This window comes from Scylla paramamosain, chromosome 7, assembly GCF_035594125.1.
Source record: "Scylla paramamosain isolate STU-SP2022 chromosome 7, ASM3559412v1, whole genome shotgun sequence".
Taxonomy (NCBI): domain Eukaryota; kingdom Metazoa; phylum Arthropoda; class Malacostraca; order Decapoda; family Portunidae; genus Scylla; species Scylla paramamosain.
Window position 1 is genome coordinate 26,175,616 of NC_087157.1, and position 14,931 is coordinate 26,190,546.

The 14,931-nt window shown below is 45.7% G+C and overlaps 1 protein-coding gene across 2 annotated transcripts in view; it reads left to right on the forward strand.

The window, feature by feature from the left end:
• LOC135102265 (disintegrin and metalloproteinase domain-containing protein 11-like) overlaps positions 1-14,931 on the forward strand; it is a 345,267-nt gene that overhangs the window by 81,904 nt on the left and 248,432 nt on the right. For both annotated transcript variants that reach the window (XM_064007210.1, XM_064007209.1), the window contains exon 2: positions 10,399-10,458. In XM_064007210.1, the coding sequence (XP_063863280.1) occupies positions 10,428-10,458 (31 nt within the window). In that variant the 5' untranslated portion in view covers positions 10,399-10,427. The remainder of the gene's footprint in view (positions 1-10,398; positions 10,459-14,931) is intronic.

Here is a 14,931-nt window from a genome sequence, read left to right on the forward strand (position 1 = left end):
TACTACTACTATTCCTACTGCTAACCGTCCTCCTTAACCTTTTCCTCCTCCTCCTCCTCCTCCTCCTCTTAGCACCGTGTCATTCCCGAAGTCATCTTGTTAACCACCCATAAGGCATTGTTCGGCGGGGTCGTCCTGGCCTGACACAGAAGAAGAATTTCACTGGGAGATGTTCTTCTACTCCCTTTTTTTTTTTTTTTTTTAATTCAGTTCTTCCGCCCGACCAAACACTATTATTGGAAATGGGCTGGAGTGCCTCGCCCGCCCTCGCTCGCTCGCTCTCCCTCCCGCCCGCTCCTGCCCCCGCCAGCTACTGCCCCTGCCCACCCGCTCCCGCCATGTCCTCGGCTTAAAATAGATTAAAAGATTACCCTTGTCAGAAGAAGCAGCAGCAAGGTATTTGTAAGGGAAGAAAAGATGGATGGATGCATGAATGGATGGATGGATGGATGGATGGGAGATGCATCAGTGACGAGGAGAGGAAGAGTAGTGAGAGGGTCGGGGTGAGAGAGAGAGAGAGAGAGAGAGAGAGAGAGAGAGAGAGAGAGAGAGAGAGAGAGAGAGAGAGAGAGAGAGAGAATGGAAGGGGGACCAGTCTTAACATAGACCACATCGAAACAGAACACTTACGAATAAAAGAAAAAATCAGAAAAATTTATACCTCTCTCTCTCTCTCTCTCTCTCTCTCTCTCTCTCTCTCTCTCTCTCTCTCTCTCTCTCTCTCTCTCTCTCTCTCTCTCTCTCTCTCTCTGAAATTATAAGTTCTGGAAGATATTATCATACAAATCGCTCTTCTCTCTTCCTTCTTGTCCATCATTATCTTTAAGGGTTTAATGAAGATATCTCTCACTAACACTCCTCCTTTTTTCACCTCCTCCTCCTCCTCCTCCTCCTCCTCCTCCTCCTCCTCCTCCTCCTCCTCCTCCTCCTCCTCCTCCTCCTCCTCCTCCTCCTCCTCCTAGGAAAAGAATATTCTGGATAGTTTTCATTCATTTATCTCGTTTTATACTTTTCTTTTCCTATTTCTATTTTTATTTTCTATTTTGTTGTCGTTTTTTTTTTTTTTTGCTGTAAAGTTAGTGCCGGCCCAGGGGTTTTAGTTTCTCTCTCTCTCTCTCTCTCTCTCTCTCTCTCTCTCTCTCTCTCTCTCTCTCTCTCTCTCTCTCTCTCTCTCTCTCTCTCTCTCTCTCTCTCTCTCTCTCTCTCTCTCTCTCTCTCTCTCTGCTTTGTATTCGTTCTTGTTTCTACAGTTATTTTTTTCCCTCCGTCTTCATTTCCATGTATAATAAAGCCTCATACATTAGCATCATATATCCTTAGTGTTTTGTTTTTTCCTTCTTTTTTTTCCCTTTTCGGTTCATTTTCATTGTCCCTGGAATATTGCCAGGTGAAGGAGGCTCTAGGTTTTCTTCCCTTCCTTTCTTCCTCTTGTTTATTTTTTTTATTTATTTATTTTATTTTTTTGAGAGATAGTTAACTTTTTTCATGTTTTCCTTTTTTTCCACGTAGGTTTTTTTTTTCATCCATGGAGAGAAGTAGTGTTTCCCTTATTTTCCTTTCTTTCGTTTTGGGATTTTCTTCACTGAGTAAAAGAGAAACAGTTTTTTTTTATTCCATTTTTTCTCATATTTTTCTCGTATTTTTCTGTGGAAGAAACTTTTTTACTTTTTTCCTGTTTTTCAGCTCTTTTTCCGAGGAAAGGATAACTTATTTTCCTGTTATCCCCTTTTTTCATGGTTATTTTTTTCTGAAGGAGAGAAATGACTTTTTTTCCTTTTTTATAATTTTTCTTCACTTTTTTTTGTACGAAGGAAAGAAGTGATTTTTTTCTTTTTATTTCTTTTTTCATAGTGCTCCTTTTTTCTGAGAGAGAGAGAGAGAGAGAGAGAGAGAGAGAGAGAGAGAGAGAGAGAGAGAGAGAGAGAGAGAGAGAGAGAGAGAGAGAAATAACCAGTTTTTTCCTGTTTTTCTCTTTTTTCCACATTGGGAGTTTCTTTTCTAAGGCAGAGGATAAATTACTTTCTCCATTTTCTTTTTTTTCCCAGGTGTGTTTCGTATCGTCCGTCCCTCAATTATTCCTAAGTACAGGTGTTGCATTCCTATCACCCCTTCCCTCACCCTCCCGGCGCGCCACGTCTCCCGCACCTACTCATTTCCCTCGCCTCCCTCTCACGTAATCTCGCGTCTCCTTATCTCTAATCTTGATAAATCCACACACGCCCTCACATATGTAGCCTCCTCTCTCTCTCTCTCTCTCTCTCTCTCTCTCTCTCTCTCTCTCTCTCTCTCTCTCTCTCTCTCTCTCTCTCTCTCTCTCTCTTCTTCCAATCTTTCTCTTCATCTTCCTTGTATTCTGTTTTTTTTTTTTATATCGATCTTCGTGACTTTTTTCTTATCTCAGTGTTACTCAAATTATTATTATTATTATTATTATTATTATTATTATTATTATTATTATTATTATTATTATTATTATTCCTATTACTATTATCTTATTTTCTTGGATGACTTGATCTGCTACAGGTGAGGAGCATCAAGACAGCCTCAGTACGAAATATGGTAACCTTATTATGAGTTTTTATTTATTTATTTACTTGTTTATTTATCTATTTATTTATTTATTTATGTATTTATTAGTTGACAGTTAAACGGGCTTATTAGGTTAATGTTTTTCTTTATCCAGTTATTTTTGCTACTCTTGACTTTTCGCAGGGGAAGTAATGTTAGTGGGCATTCTTTTCTTTTTTATAATTTATTTTTCCTTAATATGTTGTTTATTTATTCATTGTCTCTCTGGGAAAGGACTGACGCACACACACAAAAAAAAAATCCTTTAGACATTATCCTTTACACATTAACTGCTTCACTGCCATATGTTACAATTCACAAGTTTATATCATCATCATCATCATCGTCATCATCATCATCATCATCATCATCATCATCATCATCAGTGTGTGGATGTCATGTGCCGGGATAATCTGATTAATTCTATGTACTTTGTCTTGTTCCTTCATAGATTAGGAGTGTGTTAAAGAGACAGGACCCAGGGATGCTCTATATTCTCTCTCTCTCTCTCTCTCTCTCTCTCTCTCTCTCTCTCTCTCTCTCTCTCTCTCTCTCTCTCTCTCTCTCTCTCTCTCTCTCTCTCTCTCTCTCTCTTCTTTGCCTCCTTTCCTCTCTTCCTTCTTCCGCTGTTCTCCCCTTCCATCTCCTTTCTTTTCAATTTAAAGAGTTCATGCAAGTTTATTTCTTTCCTCTTCTTTCACTGTCACTTTTCTTTCAGAGTAGATTTTCCCTCCACTTTTCCTTCATTTTCATTTTTTTTTACTTTATCTCTTTTTCATTCTTTTTTTTTTACACTTTTCCTTTCTCGTTTTGAAGTCGTTTATTTTTAATTTGTCTTCGGTCTTGTCTTTCTCTTTCACCTACTTTTCCTTTTCTTTCCTTCATTCTCTTTATTTCTTGTTATTTTATTTTCTTGCTTTTTCTTTCCTTATCCACTTTGTATTCACTCGTGTCTTTATTACCAACTCTCCTTTCTTACCTCCTCCTCCTCCTCCTCCTCCTCCTCCTCCTCCTCCTCCTCCTCCTCCTCTTCCTCTTCACCCTCTTTATTCACCTTCTTTTCCTGTGCATTTTTCCCTCGTTTTCTTTAAAATTTCCACTCACTTTCTTTCTTTGACCTACATTTCCTTTTCTTTTCTTCAGTCTGTTTATTTCTTTGCCATTCTGTTCTTTTCTTTTTCCTCACCTAGTTTGTGTTCACTCGTATCTTTATTCTACCTTTCTTTTCATTCCTCCATCTCCTCCTCCTCTTTTTTTTTTCTGCCAGTGTCCCTCTTCCTTTCCCTTCCCTTCTCCTGCCTTGCCTTCACGCTCCTCGCCTCCCTCTCATCCGCACGTCACCCTCCCTCGTCTCCTGTGATGTTGCCATTTCTCGCGTCCCCCTTCCCTTCTCTCGCTCCCCTCGCCTCAGGCCGCCTCTTCTCTTAATCATCATCTACTCATGCTTTATCCCATCCCTTCTGTGCCCTCTCTCTCTCTCTCTCTCTCTCTCTCTCTCTCTCTCTCTCTCTCTCTCTCTCTCTCTCTCTCTCTCTCTCTCTCTCTCTCTCTGGTTGTTACACTCAGGTCCTTCGTTTTGTTGTTCTTGTTCTTGTTGTTCTTCTCTTGTTCTCCTCCTCCTCCTCCTCCTCCTCCTCCTCCTCCTCCTCCTCCTCCTCCTCCTCCTCCTCCTCCTCCAAGCCAAGTAAGAGCTGTCCATTATTCTTCCTTCGCCTTCTCTCGTCCCTAGTCCCTTGTCACCTATAGTTCTTCCTCCTCCTCCTCCTCCTCCTCCTCCTCCTCCTCCTCCTCCTCCTCCTCCTCCTTTTCTTCTTCTTCTTCTTCTTCTTCTTCTTCTTCTTCTTCTTCTTCTTCTTCTTCTTCTTCTTCTTCTTCTTCTTCTTCTTCTTCTTCTTCTTCTTCTTCTTCTTCTTCTTCTTCTTCTTCTTCTTCTTCTTCTTCTTCTTCTTCTTCTTCTTCTTCTTCTTCTTCTTCTTCTTCTTCTTCTTCTTCTTCTTCTTCTTCTTCTTCTTCTTCTTCTTCTCCTCCTCCTCCTCCTCCTCCTCCTCCTCCTCCTCCTCCTCCTCCTCCTTCCTCCTCCTCCTCCTCCTCCTCCTCCTCCTCCTCCTCCTCCTCCTGCACTCTCTTCCCTGCCCTTACCTATTAGCCTTTATTCCGCTCCCTCTCTTTCTCCCTCCCTCTCACTTCTGTCTTCCCTCTCATGTTGTGAATCTCTCTCTCTCTCTCTCTCTCTCTCTCTCTCTCTCTCTCTCTCTCTCTCTCTCTCTCTCTCTCTCTCTCTCTCTCTCTCTCTCTCTCTCTCTCTCTCTACCAAAATATTATCCAGAAATGCTATGTAACTGATTTTTTTTTCAAATTTTCCGGTCCTCTTAGTGAAAATGGGGAGTTTTTAAAAGATTTTTCCTGGTTTTTTTTAGGAGGGGGATTTTTTTTTTTTTTTTTTTTTTTTTTTTATGTGGAGGGAAGGGGGGAAGAGGAGGAAGATGTGGGAGGGTTGTAAATGATTGTGGAACATTAAGGAAAATAATAATGTCGGGTATGGAAATAGTTTTAGTTCTCCACCAGTGCTTCTCCTCCTCCTCCTCTTCCTCCTCCTCCTCCTCCTCCTCCTCCTCCTCCTCCTCCTCCTCCTCCTGCCACTCCTGTTATGGCGAGGGTCCAGAGTTGTAAATAATCTTTATTGTTCCGTGTCGTGACCTACCCTCGCTGTGGCCTACTGAGAGGAGCAGGCGAGAGGAGCAGCAGCAGCAGCAACAGCAGGAGGAGGAGGAGGTGATGGAGGAAGAACAGTAGGAGAAGAAATTGAGGAGGAAAGAGGAACAACAGTAGGAGGAAAGTAAAGGAAATGGGCAAGTAAGAGTAAGAAGAAAAAGAGAGAGAAAGAGAGAGAGGAGGAAAGACGTAGGAGAAAGAGGAAGAGGGGGAAAGAACAGTAGGAGGAGAAATTGGTGAAAGAAGAGGAGCTGCAGTAAGAGGAAAGAGATGAGGAGGAGGAGGAGGAGGAGGAGGAGGAGGAAGGAGGAGGGAGAAAGACTGGAGGTAAAGAGGAATTGTTAGAGGAGGAGGATTTTAGCTTTGGATGGTGGGATTGGTGGTGGTGGTGGTGGTGGTGGTGGTAATGGTGATGGTGGTGATGGTGGTGGTGGAGGTGGTAGTGGAATAGAGTAGAGAAGACCTTGTTGACTTTTTGACACCACTTTAACAACAACAACAACAACAACAACAACAACAATAACAATAACAAAAGCACCACCACCACCACCACCACCATCCTCTCTTCCTCTCGCTCCATATCACAACATCCACATTTACCCACCAACACACCTACCCACCCACACACGCAGTCACAACACCCACCGCTCACCCTCCTACCACACACCACAACACCGCTATCACCACTCACCATTCCACCCTCACACCTTACCACATCCCACAGTACCACATTCCCACCTCTTCCCACTCCACCAGTAACCTTAGTAACAACCATAACTCACTCAACACCAGGTTACTGTCATAGTGACGAAGGTGATGCACATTCTCAGCTGGAGGAGGAGGAGGAGGTGTGATGTGAGGGGTGAGATAGCAAGGAAGCGGTCTGATCTCCCCCTGTCACCCCCTACCCCACCCCAGCCACTCCCTCCTGATGGTCCCGGTCGAGTCGAGGAAGTCCATCTCCTGAAAATTAATAACTGGTGTTCCGATGTCCTTGTAAGGTAAACAGATTGGGTGGTGGATGAAGACGTATGGCGCTGGGGTGGTGGTGGAGCTGGGAGTGGGCAGGGGGAGGGGAGGTGGAGGGTTAGAGTGGTGATACTGGGCATGGAGTGTGTGTGGAGGGGGAGAAGGGTGATGTTTGTGGCGCTGTGGGAAGGAGAAAGGGGTGTATGGTGATGGGAGACGATGAAAAAAAACAAGGGAGGAGATAGGAGGTGGACTTAGAGTGGTGATAAGAGGGAAGGGGCGTGCGTGTGTGTGTGTGTGTGTGTGTGTGTGTGTGTGTGTGTGTGAAGGGGAGAAAGGAGCTGTGTTTGTGGGGATGAAGGAAGGGAAAGGGGAGCAGGAGAGGATGCTGAGAACAAGGACTAGACTAGAGACAGAAGTAAAGAGACTGGGAGAAGATGAAAGACACCAGTAAGTGTAGATTGAAGTAAGCTATAAAAAGACACTCTCTCCAATCCCCAAGCGCCCCACCATCATCCCCCTACCGTGTGCAAGTAATTATATAAAAGCCAGCAGAGAGACAGGAAGGAAGGGAGGAAGAGAAGGGGAGGTAGGGGCAGGCACGGGGAGGGATAAGAGATCGCCCAACCCACTTAAGGGCTTAGTAAAGTTTCCGCGTCGTGTTTACAAGGTTGTGTCACAGCGGCTGTCCTCATATGGGAGCCTAAAAGTTGCCTTCCTCTCCTCCTCTCGAGTATGTGTTGTCGTTACCTGCCCGGGGCCACTTCCGTCCCGCCCTCCACGCCCTCGCCGCCACTCCACCTAAATGCGTTTGTCGGGAATTTATCTGAATTTATTGTAATCGCGCGGCAGCTTCAGGAGACACGGCGGCTTCCCTGCTGTAGGTACTTGTGGCGCCTCCCGGACTCCCGTGCAGGCTCATCTTCTTCCTCCTCCTCCTCTTCTTCCTCCTCCCCCCAGCAGCACCAGCAGAGAAATGTTGCCGGCCAGGGGAGAGAGGTCGTTCGTTTCCTCCGGCCTCCCTCTTAAGTTTACGATAATCACATTGTGTCGGACAAAGAAGTGAAAGCGTGGATTTATGTAATGGCTTGAAATGGAGGAGTAGAGAACGGAAAAAAATAATCATAAAAAACGGAAGAATCTCAACCTATAATAGAAATGTTATATATATACTCTTCCCCCTTAGATTTTTTTTTTTAATAGGAAAGTTTACAGTCCTGCCTTTTACCGCTTTACCAAATAAAATAAAATTCAGAAGATCAGGTACTTGCCTTTTTTTTTCTATACGTGTGAAATGTTATGCAGGTGAGGTGGAGGGTGAGTATTGGTGGAGGAGGAGGAGGAGGAAGAGGAACAGCGGCAGGTGTACTAGAGTCTCTTGTCAGATCAGTTTTCGCTCACTTTTGTATGTTTGGGCAGGTGTGTACTCATTTGTCGCGTGTTATGATACAAAGTGAACTAGTAGTGCCGTCCGATACTCTCTCTCTCTCTCTCTCTCTCTCTCTCTCTCTCTCTCTCTCTCTCTCTCTCTCTCTCTCTCTCTCTCTCTCTCTCTCTCTCTCTCTCTCTCTCTCTCTCTCTCTCTCTCTCTCTCTCTCTCTCTCCTCAAGAGCTACATATATTCAAAAAGCGTTCATCAGTGCGGTCTTTCTTCCCTTTCGTGTGTGTGTTGTGTGTGTGTGTGTGTGTGTGTGTGTGTGTGTGTGTGTGTGTGTGTGACAGCATTATCCTCCACCCAATACTCTACCAACAATCTATTAATATCTTTAACATACACAAAGCTACTGTCAGCAAATTTCACCATAATCTGTACCAACTTATGAGAGAATAATTGGATTTCCTAATACTTTACTACAAGTTCCAGTAATGTTTCTCATTCCTGTAGTTACGAGTGTCAACAGGTAACTAGTTAGTCACCTGTGATGTTGCTAAGGTTGACTGGACCGCAGACGCAGGAGAAGGTAAGGGAGGGTGGTCCTGGCTCTGCCCTGGCCGGGCCCGGCACTGGTATGGCCCTGGCTCCGGTACGGCCGCCATTACACCCATAAACTAATTTACAATAGCCATAATTTAGCCTAAGACATATGATAACTAAAAATTGATAATCTTAAAGAAATAAATCATAAGTAAAGTATTGAGTAATGACTATTAAGTGTAAGTTGAGTACTGCATGGAAGCATGAGTGGCCTTCTGTTGGCTCTCTCGCATGTTTGATTGTAGCTTTAAATGAAATATGTTTCATCAATATTTGTCCCTCCCCTCTTTCCTCTCCCCCTCCCCCGCCATCTTTTTCACCTCCAATGCATGGGTGCACTTCTCACCCCTACCCCCTCCCCAGAGAGCACCCCACTCCTTCACCCCATTATCCCCTCTCCTCGCAGTGCCCCCTCCCCCAACAGAGCCTGACCTCCTCTCCCCGCCCCACCACAGCACCCATCACTTTAGAACACAAATTTTCACTCCCCAACACTTCCCACCCCAGCACACCACTGCCCCACAGCCCATCCCTCACCACCATCCCTCCCCATTCAGCACCACCCTTCACCCCCACCCTAAACTTAGTACACCCCGTGAGCAGCCCCTGTCAGAGCACACCCCCACACCCCAACACACCCCATACAAATCACCCCCGCCCCGAGAACTTAGCGAGTTTTTAGTCTTGTTTTTCCTCGACGTTTTTTCTCCTCTTCTACTTTTTTTTCTTTTTTTAACATTCATTGTGTTTCCTCTCGCCTCCTGCTCTGCTTTGCTCTGTGGAATCTGTCCTCACCACGTCCTCCTCTTCCCGTCCTTCAGTCATTTTAAAAGTTATGTGCACAGCGTTATCTATTTTTCTCTCTCTCTCTCTCTCTCTCTCTCTCTCTCTCTCTCTCTCTCTCTCTCTCTCTCTCTCTCTCTCTCTCTCTCTCTCTCTCTCTCTCTCTCTCTCTCTCTCTCTCTCTCTCTCTCTCTCTCTCTCTTTCATCCTTTCGTTCGTCCTCTCTTTAAAGTCTAAACCATTTTCCAATCCCTTTCTCAAAACATATCGTTTATTTCTCCACATTTGTTGTTATCTTTTCTAATCTTTTATCCCACTGCTGTCCATGCCTTGCTCTGCTCTCATGTCTGGCCTTTTTTATTAAATGGAAGTCTTTTTTTCTCTCTCTTTGTTTTTCCTCTTTCCATGTTATTTGAGGATTCACAGTCAGTCTCCTTTACGTTCCGTCTGGCGAGTTAGACCCTCAATAGATTCCGAAACTTCTTACGAGATAAACTTCCCCGAAACAGGTAACCTCCCCCCCCTCTCTTTCCCCAACCCTCCCCGACCTTCCCTGAGATCTCAGTCACCCCGGAATCTTGATTTGAAGAACCCCCACCACCCACTCCCCTCTTTCCTCTCCCCACTGGTGTCCTCCTCGTAGCTTCCCTCGAGTCCTGTGTTCCCTTCACGTTCTGGAAATAGTTTGAATCTCTTATTTGCTCACGACACAAAAAAGAAAGTGAACACAAAGCGATAGTCTCAGTAAACGGGGACCAGATTTCCACCTTAATGTCCGCCCGTCTTCCTTCACCAGACACAGGACGAGGAAAGAATTAAGGTCTCTCTCTGTTTCTCTGTCTCTCTGTGTCTCTGCTCTGTCGTGTCCTAAGAATGTACTGTTTGTTTTGCAATGCGGCAGAGAATCATCACTTTACGCTTTAACTTTGAAAACCGGAATCTTGCTTGCTCTAAATAAATACATAAAGTGTAAAAGTGCGTTTTTTGTCTTTCATTCTTGTTGACTTTGTTTATCTATCTTGTTTATCTTTGTCATGAGGCGGAGAATCATCGCACTTTTCTTGATTAACTTACGGAGATAGAGTGCTTGTTATCAGTGAGGAAGTGATTTGTTGCCTCTCACTCTTGTTAGTCTCCTCTCCCTCATCTCACGTAGTAGCGTCAGGAAGGAAGGGTCCCGCCACCGCCCCTCTCACTCTGCCCTCTGCCCTGTCGCTGGTGCTCTTGTCTGTCTCGCTCCTCACACTGCCCGCAGGCTTCATCTAGGGCTTAGGGTTGTCTGCTCATCACGCCACACATTCCCTCCACACCCTCCCTCCCTCCCTCCCTCCCTCCCTCCAGCCTTCCCTACGAGCATACTAACGTCGTACCCTCTTCTTCGCTCTTTCCAGACGACATTCCTGATTTCTACGATGATTACATGAGTGATGACAATAACGCTTATCTCAATGGTAAGTGGCTGTTCTCACTTGTGTACTTACATACATAGAAGGCCGCCGCGACACTCCTTGGAGGCTGCTCAAGATCTTTCGGCTTTTGTAGACTTTTTGCCAATCTTTGTCTCTGGGCTGAGTCGCCGTGTTGATGTGTTGATGGCAAGAACCGCCACTCGCCCTCCCCCACTCCCCGCTGCCCTGGTTCTAATAACTCAGGGATGTAATAACTTGAAAGGTTCTGAGCCATCAAAGAGTCCAGACAGTGAGTTAAGTGACGTGTGTGGACGGTGAGGGCAGCAGCACTGACGTCACGAGAAGTGTGCCGCTGCCCGGGCGACGCTGCGTGACCAGTGTAGCGGAAATGTCGGCTGCCGCTGTTTTATGAAGCGAGGAATTCCCAGCCTCGCCCCGCCACCGCAGTTTTGCCTCACGTCCCTCACAGCACAGCCCGTCACACCGCCAGCACTTTGTTGTCAGGTGCTGCCCCTCCTTGGCCTGCATCGCTGACCTGCTGCCCCGCCTTTTCCCTTCTCACCCTTTCTCGACCCTCCTCGACCCTTCCCGCCCCTTCTTGCACCTTGGCACACCTCCCCACCCTCACTTATCTCCCTGTTTCTTCCTCCTCACCTGCGTTACTCGTATCTTCACCCCACTCCATCCCTCCCTTTTCTTCTTCTTCTCCGTCCTAACTTTCATCTTTACACCTCGACTCGCCACCTTCGCGCCCCGCCACGATACATCTTGCCTCACCCACCCCGCCCCGCACAGCACCACCCGCCCTCCCTAGTCCCACCCGCCCCGCCCTCCCAAAACTCGCGAAGCTGTGCACAAAATTCCAGAAGCGCGCGGAGAACTTTGGCTGATGTACGGGATAACTCTTGTTGTTTCTTAATCGTAAATTTTGTCCCAGAGGATCCTTGTTTATTATCGAGCCGAGGAAATAAATATAGACGAGCCGTGCATTTAAAATTTGTGTGGCGGCAGCGGCGGGGAGGAGTCTTGTCTGCTTTGCTTTGCTTCCCCTTGCCTTGGTGCTAACCCGGCGCGGCGTTGAGTCTCTCTAGCTCTTAACCGGATCGCAGGCCTTCCCTTAAAAGCTCAGTTGCTTAAAAAAAATAATAATAAAAAAAGAGTCTTAAGCAGCATCCAGGAGATACTAAAAGTAAATAAATAAATAAAGATAATGGTAATAAATCTTTAGACTTAATTTATAACACCACAACAGTATATTATGAACTTAGATATTTTTATTCCTTCATTTCTCCGAGTAGTAGCGTTCTGTCTCTCCTTCCCCCTTCCCGTCCCGAGCCCTCTGCTCTGTGTTCCTCAAGGCTAAGGCCCGTCTTCTGGAACCCTTTACTCTCTCACCACGACTATTTTCAAAGGCCACAGATGATTAGGCGGGTTCTCAAGAGTGTTTCTCGTGTTCATAATGTAGAAATCTTGTTAATCTGTCACTACAACCATACGAACACCGTCAAAAACCCGAGTCACATCAACTAGAGCCTTTGGAAAGTAGCGGAGGTGCGGCGAAGAAAGTGTTTCAGAATACAGCCCTAAGAGTCACCAGTGTGTGTAAAGTGTTGATGGGGCCGCCACCCACCTGCCCGGGCCCCCTGTGTCCTTGTGTGCCTGCAGTGTGGCCCGAGACTCGCCCCTCCCTTGCTCTGCCTCGGTGTGGTGTCCCTGTCTCCCTCTCTGCTTGTTGGTGTTGCTCGTGGTGTTGACTTAGCGAGTCACCAACAGACTCAGTGAAGGAAGAGTTATCAGCTTACCTGCTTGCTTACGTCGATAATCCATTGAATCCATCGCCGCTGTCCAGTTCAGGTAAATTCATGTTCGATCTCCAGTGGACGCAAGGACGTTACCAGTTTGCCGGATAAGTTGGCATTACCAGCATTACCTCGCTCTGATGCACTGCTTTCTTCCTCCTGCTCTTTACCGTGTCATCTTTTCCAGTAATCAATACCACTTTTTTGCGTTGTAATGAATCAGAAAAGTAATTAGTTACATCTGACAGCCACTCCTTATGATGCGACACTTCCTACTTCCTGGGTTTTTTATACTGTCATCTTTTGCAATAATCAATACTTCTTTTTTCTAACGTAATCAATGAAGTAATTATTTACACCTGATAGCCACTCCTTCCCTTACACTACACATTGAAAAAAAAAGTAAGGTTAAAATATGATATTCGTCCAGTTCACCAGCTAACACCAGGGAGACACCCGACCATCAAACCCAACAAGTCCGTCGCCGTGATTTAATTAGTCCACACGCACCAGAATCATCACCCCCCAAAAAAAAAAATAAATAAATAAAAAAATAAAATGAAGCTCCCTCTCCCCGTCCCCTGCTAGAACGCATTATTATATAGCACACCATTCGATATTCGCCCCTGGGTAATTATCGACCAATTAGTCAAACTTCCATAATTGTCAGACTTCTGGGGACGGACCATTACTCAAAACTTGAAGCGACATTCCGGAAGACCCGCGCCACATAACTCACCACGCACGCACTTCTTACTTACCTCCCCTGTGTGTGTGTGTGTGTGTGTGTGTGTGTGTGTGTGTGTGTGTGTGTGTGTGTGTGTGTGTGTGTGTGCAGTTGTAGTATTCAGGATTTCAAGTGTAGTTCGTCTCTATTCCTGTCTCCTTATTTTTTTTTTGTTCTAATTTATGTATGGGGTCTTAAATTATCAGATGGATGTTCCTTATGCATACACCGCCTCTTTATTCAACTCATTCCAAGCGTTAATACTTGTTTTTTTTTTTTTTTTTTTTTTTTTTTTTTTTTTTTAGGTTAGACTTATTAAAACTTCTAGATATCGTATTAAAACTACTAGATATCGTATGTGTGGCGGGGGAGGAAGGGTGCGAGGCGAGGCGAGGCGAGGCAAACACACTATACGAGGGAATGGAGGAGGTACTACACGCCTTCCTGCCGCGCCACAGACTCAAAGATAGTGAAGCAACGTCGGGGGATACGGGGAGAAAATAGTCCAGAGAATCACGCAAAACAAATGACTTACGCTGCGGCGCCTCGAGGATCTGGCAATGTCTCAACCCATCGGCCACACTTGATCCTTCCCGGCGGTCACTGCAGGATGGATGGCGCTGGCGGGGTATCGAAGCGGCATTGGTTGGAAGGTGAATCAGGACAGTGTTTTTACCGCGCGAGTCAGGTCCGTTTGGATTATCTGGCGGGTGCTGGCAGTGGAGTGTGGTGGTTGCTGGGAGGTGCTGGGTGTAGGTGCTGGCTGGTGCTGGGTGTGGGTGCTGGCTGTAAAATCTGACTGGTTTTAGGTGTAGGATTTGACGGGTGCTGCCTGTGGATGCTGAGGAGCGCTGGGTGTGAGTGCTGGCGGGTGCTGGAGAGTGCTGAGATATTCTGGCTGTGGAGGCTTGTCGGGTGCTGTCTGTGGGTGCTGACGAGTGCTGCTTACTGGATTGGTGGATGCTGCAGGATCTAGCGGGTGTTGGGTGCTGACTAGTACTGGTTGGTGCTGGTTGCGGGGCTCGGCGGGTGCTGGTGGGTGCTGCGGGGCTCGGGGAGCGCTGGCGGATCCGGCGGGGCGGCGGGGCGCGGCAGCCATCTTGGTAATGGTCGCTTTCTTCCTGCGCGTTTGTCCTGGATGTTTGATCTTGAGATTAGTTTGCGTGTCTCGTTAATACTTCATGAGGCGCCCGTCGGCTCCTTTACTCTCCTATTGATGGTTTTTTGTATGAATTCAACTTTCAAGTGCAAGTTCAATGGAGTATGTAGCATTGAATTAAGAAAAATAGATAACCAACTCCACGTCTAAGGGGAAAAAAGCGGCGGTACACATAAATCGTCTTTAGCGTCATACATTTGGTAGTTCTTGTTAATAAATCTTTAGGCGAGTGTCTTTTGTTTGAGCTCCAGAATTATTAACTTGCCCCTTCCCAGACAAATGAAAAGCACATAATGAGTGTTTGTAATCACTCCAGAAGAAGAAGAAAAATTATGAACGAGTGAAAGACAATGTAAAAATACAAAACAGAGAATGTAGTTTGTTCTTGGAGGCGGCAGCGGGGCTGACGACTTGGAGGGCGGGACTGAAGGAGACGCTGAGGGTGGTGGTGGTGCAGGGTGATGATAACGAATGCAACTAAACTATGTGAAGAACAACAGTGTTACATGTGGCGACTGCAGGCTGACGTGTGGCGCTTGACGTGGTGTTTGTTCCAGTGCTGGAAAAATAAATAAAAATAAATAAGTAAAATAGGCCTGAAAAAAAAAAAAACATAATTCCCTCTATTTGTTTTGAAGCCTGTCTTAACCTGGCTGGCAAAAATCTGAGCTACAATAAAAACTGAATAAAATAAATAAATAAAAAAATAGAATGAAATAAGGAAAAATTAAAACAATTAGCCGTTTGATTTTAGAGGACTGGATTGCAGGCGCCAAACTGTCAGTTGTGTTTGTAGAAGCTTTTGTCTTTATGATCTCACGTCTCTCACT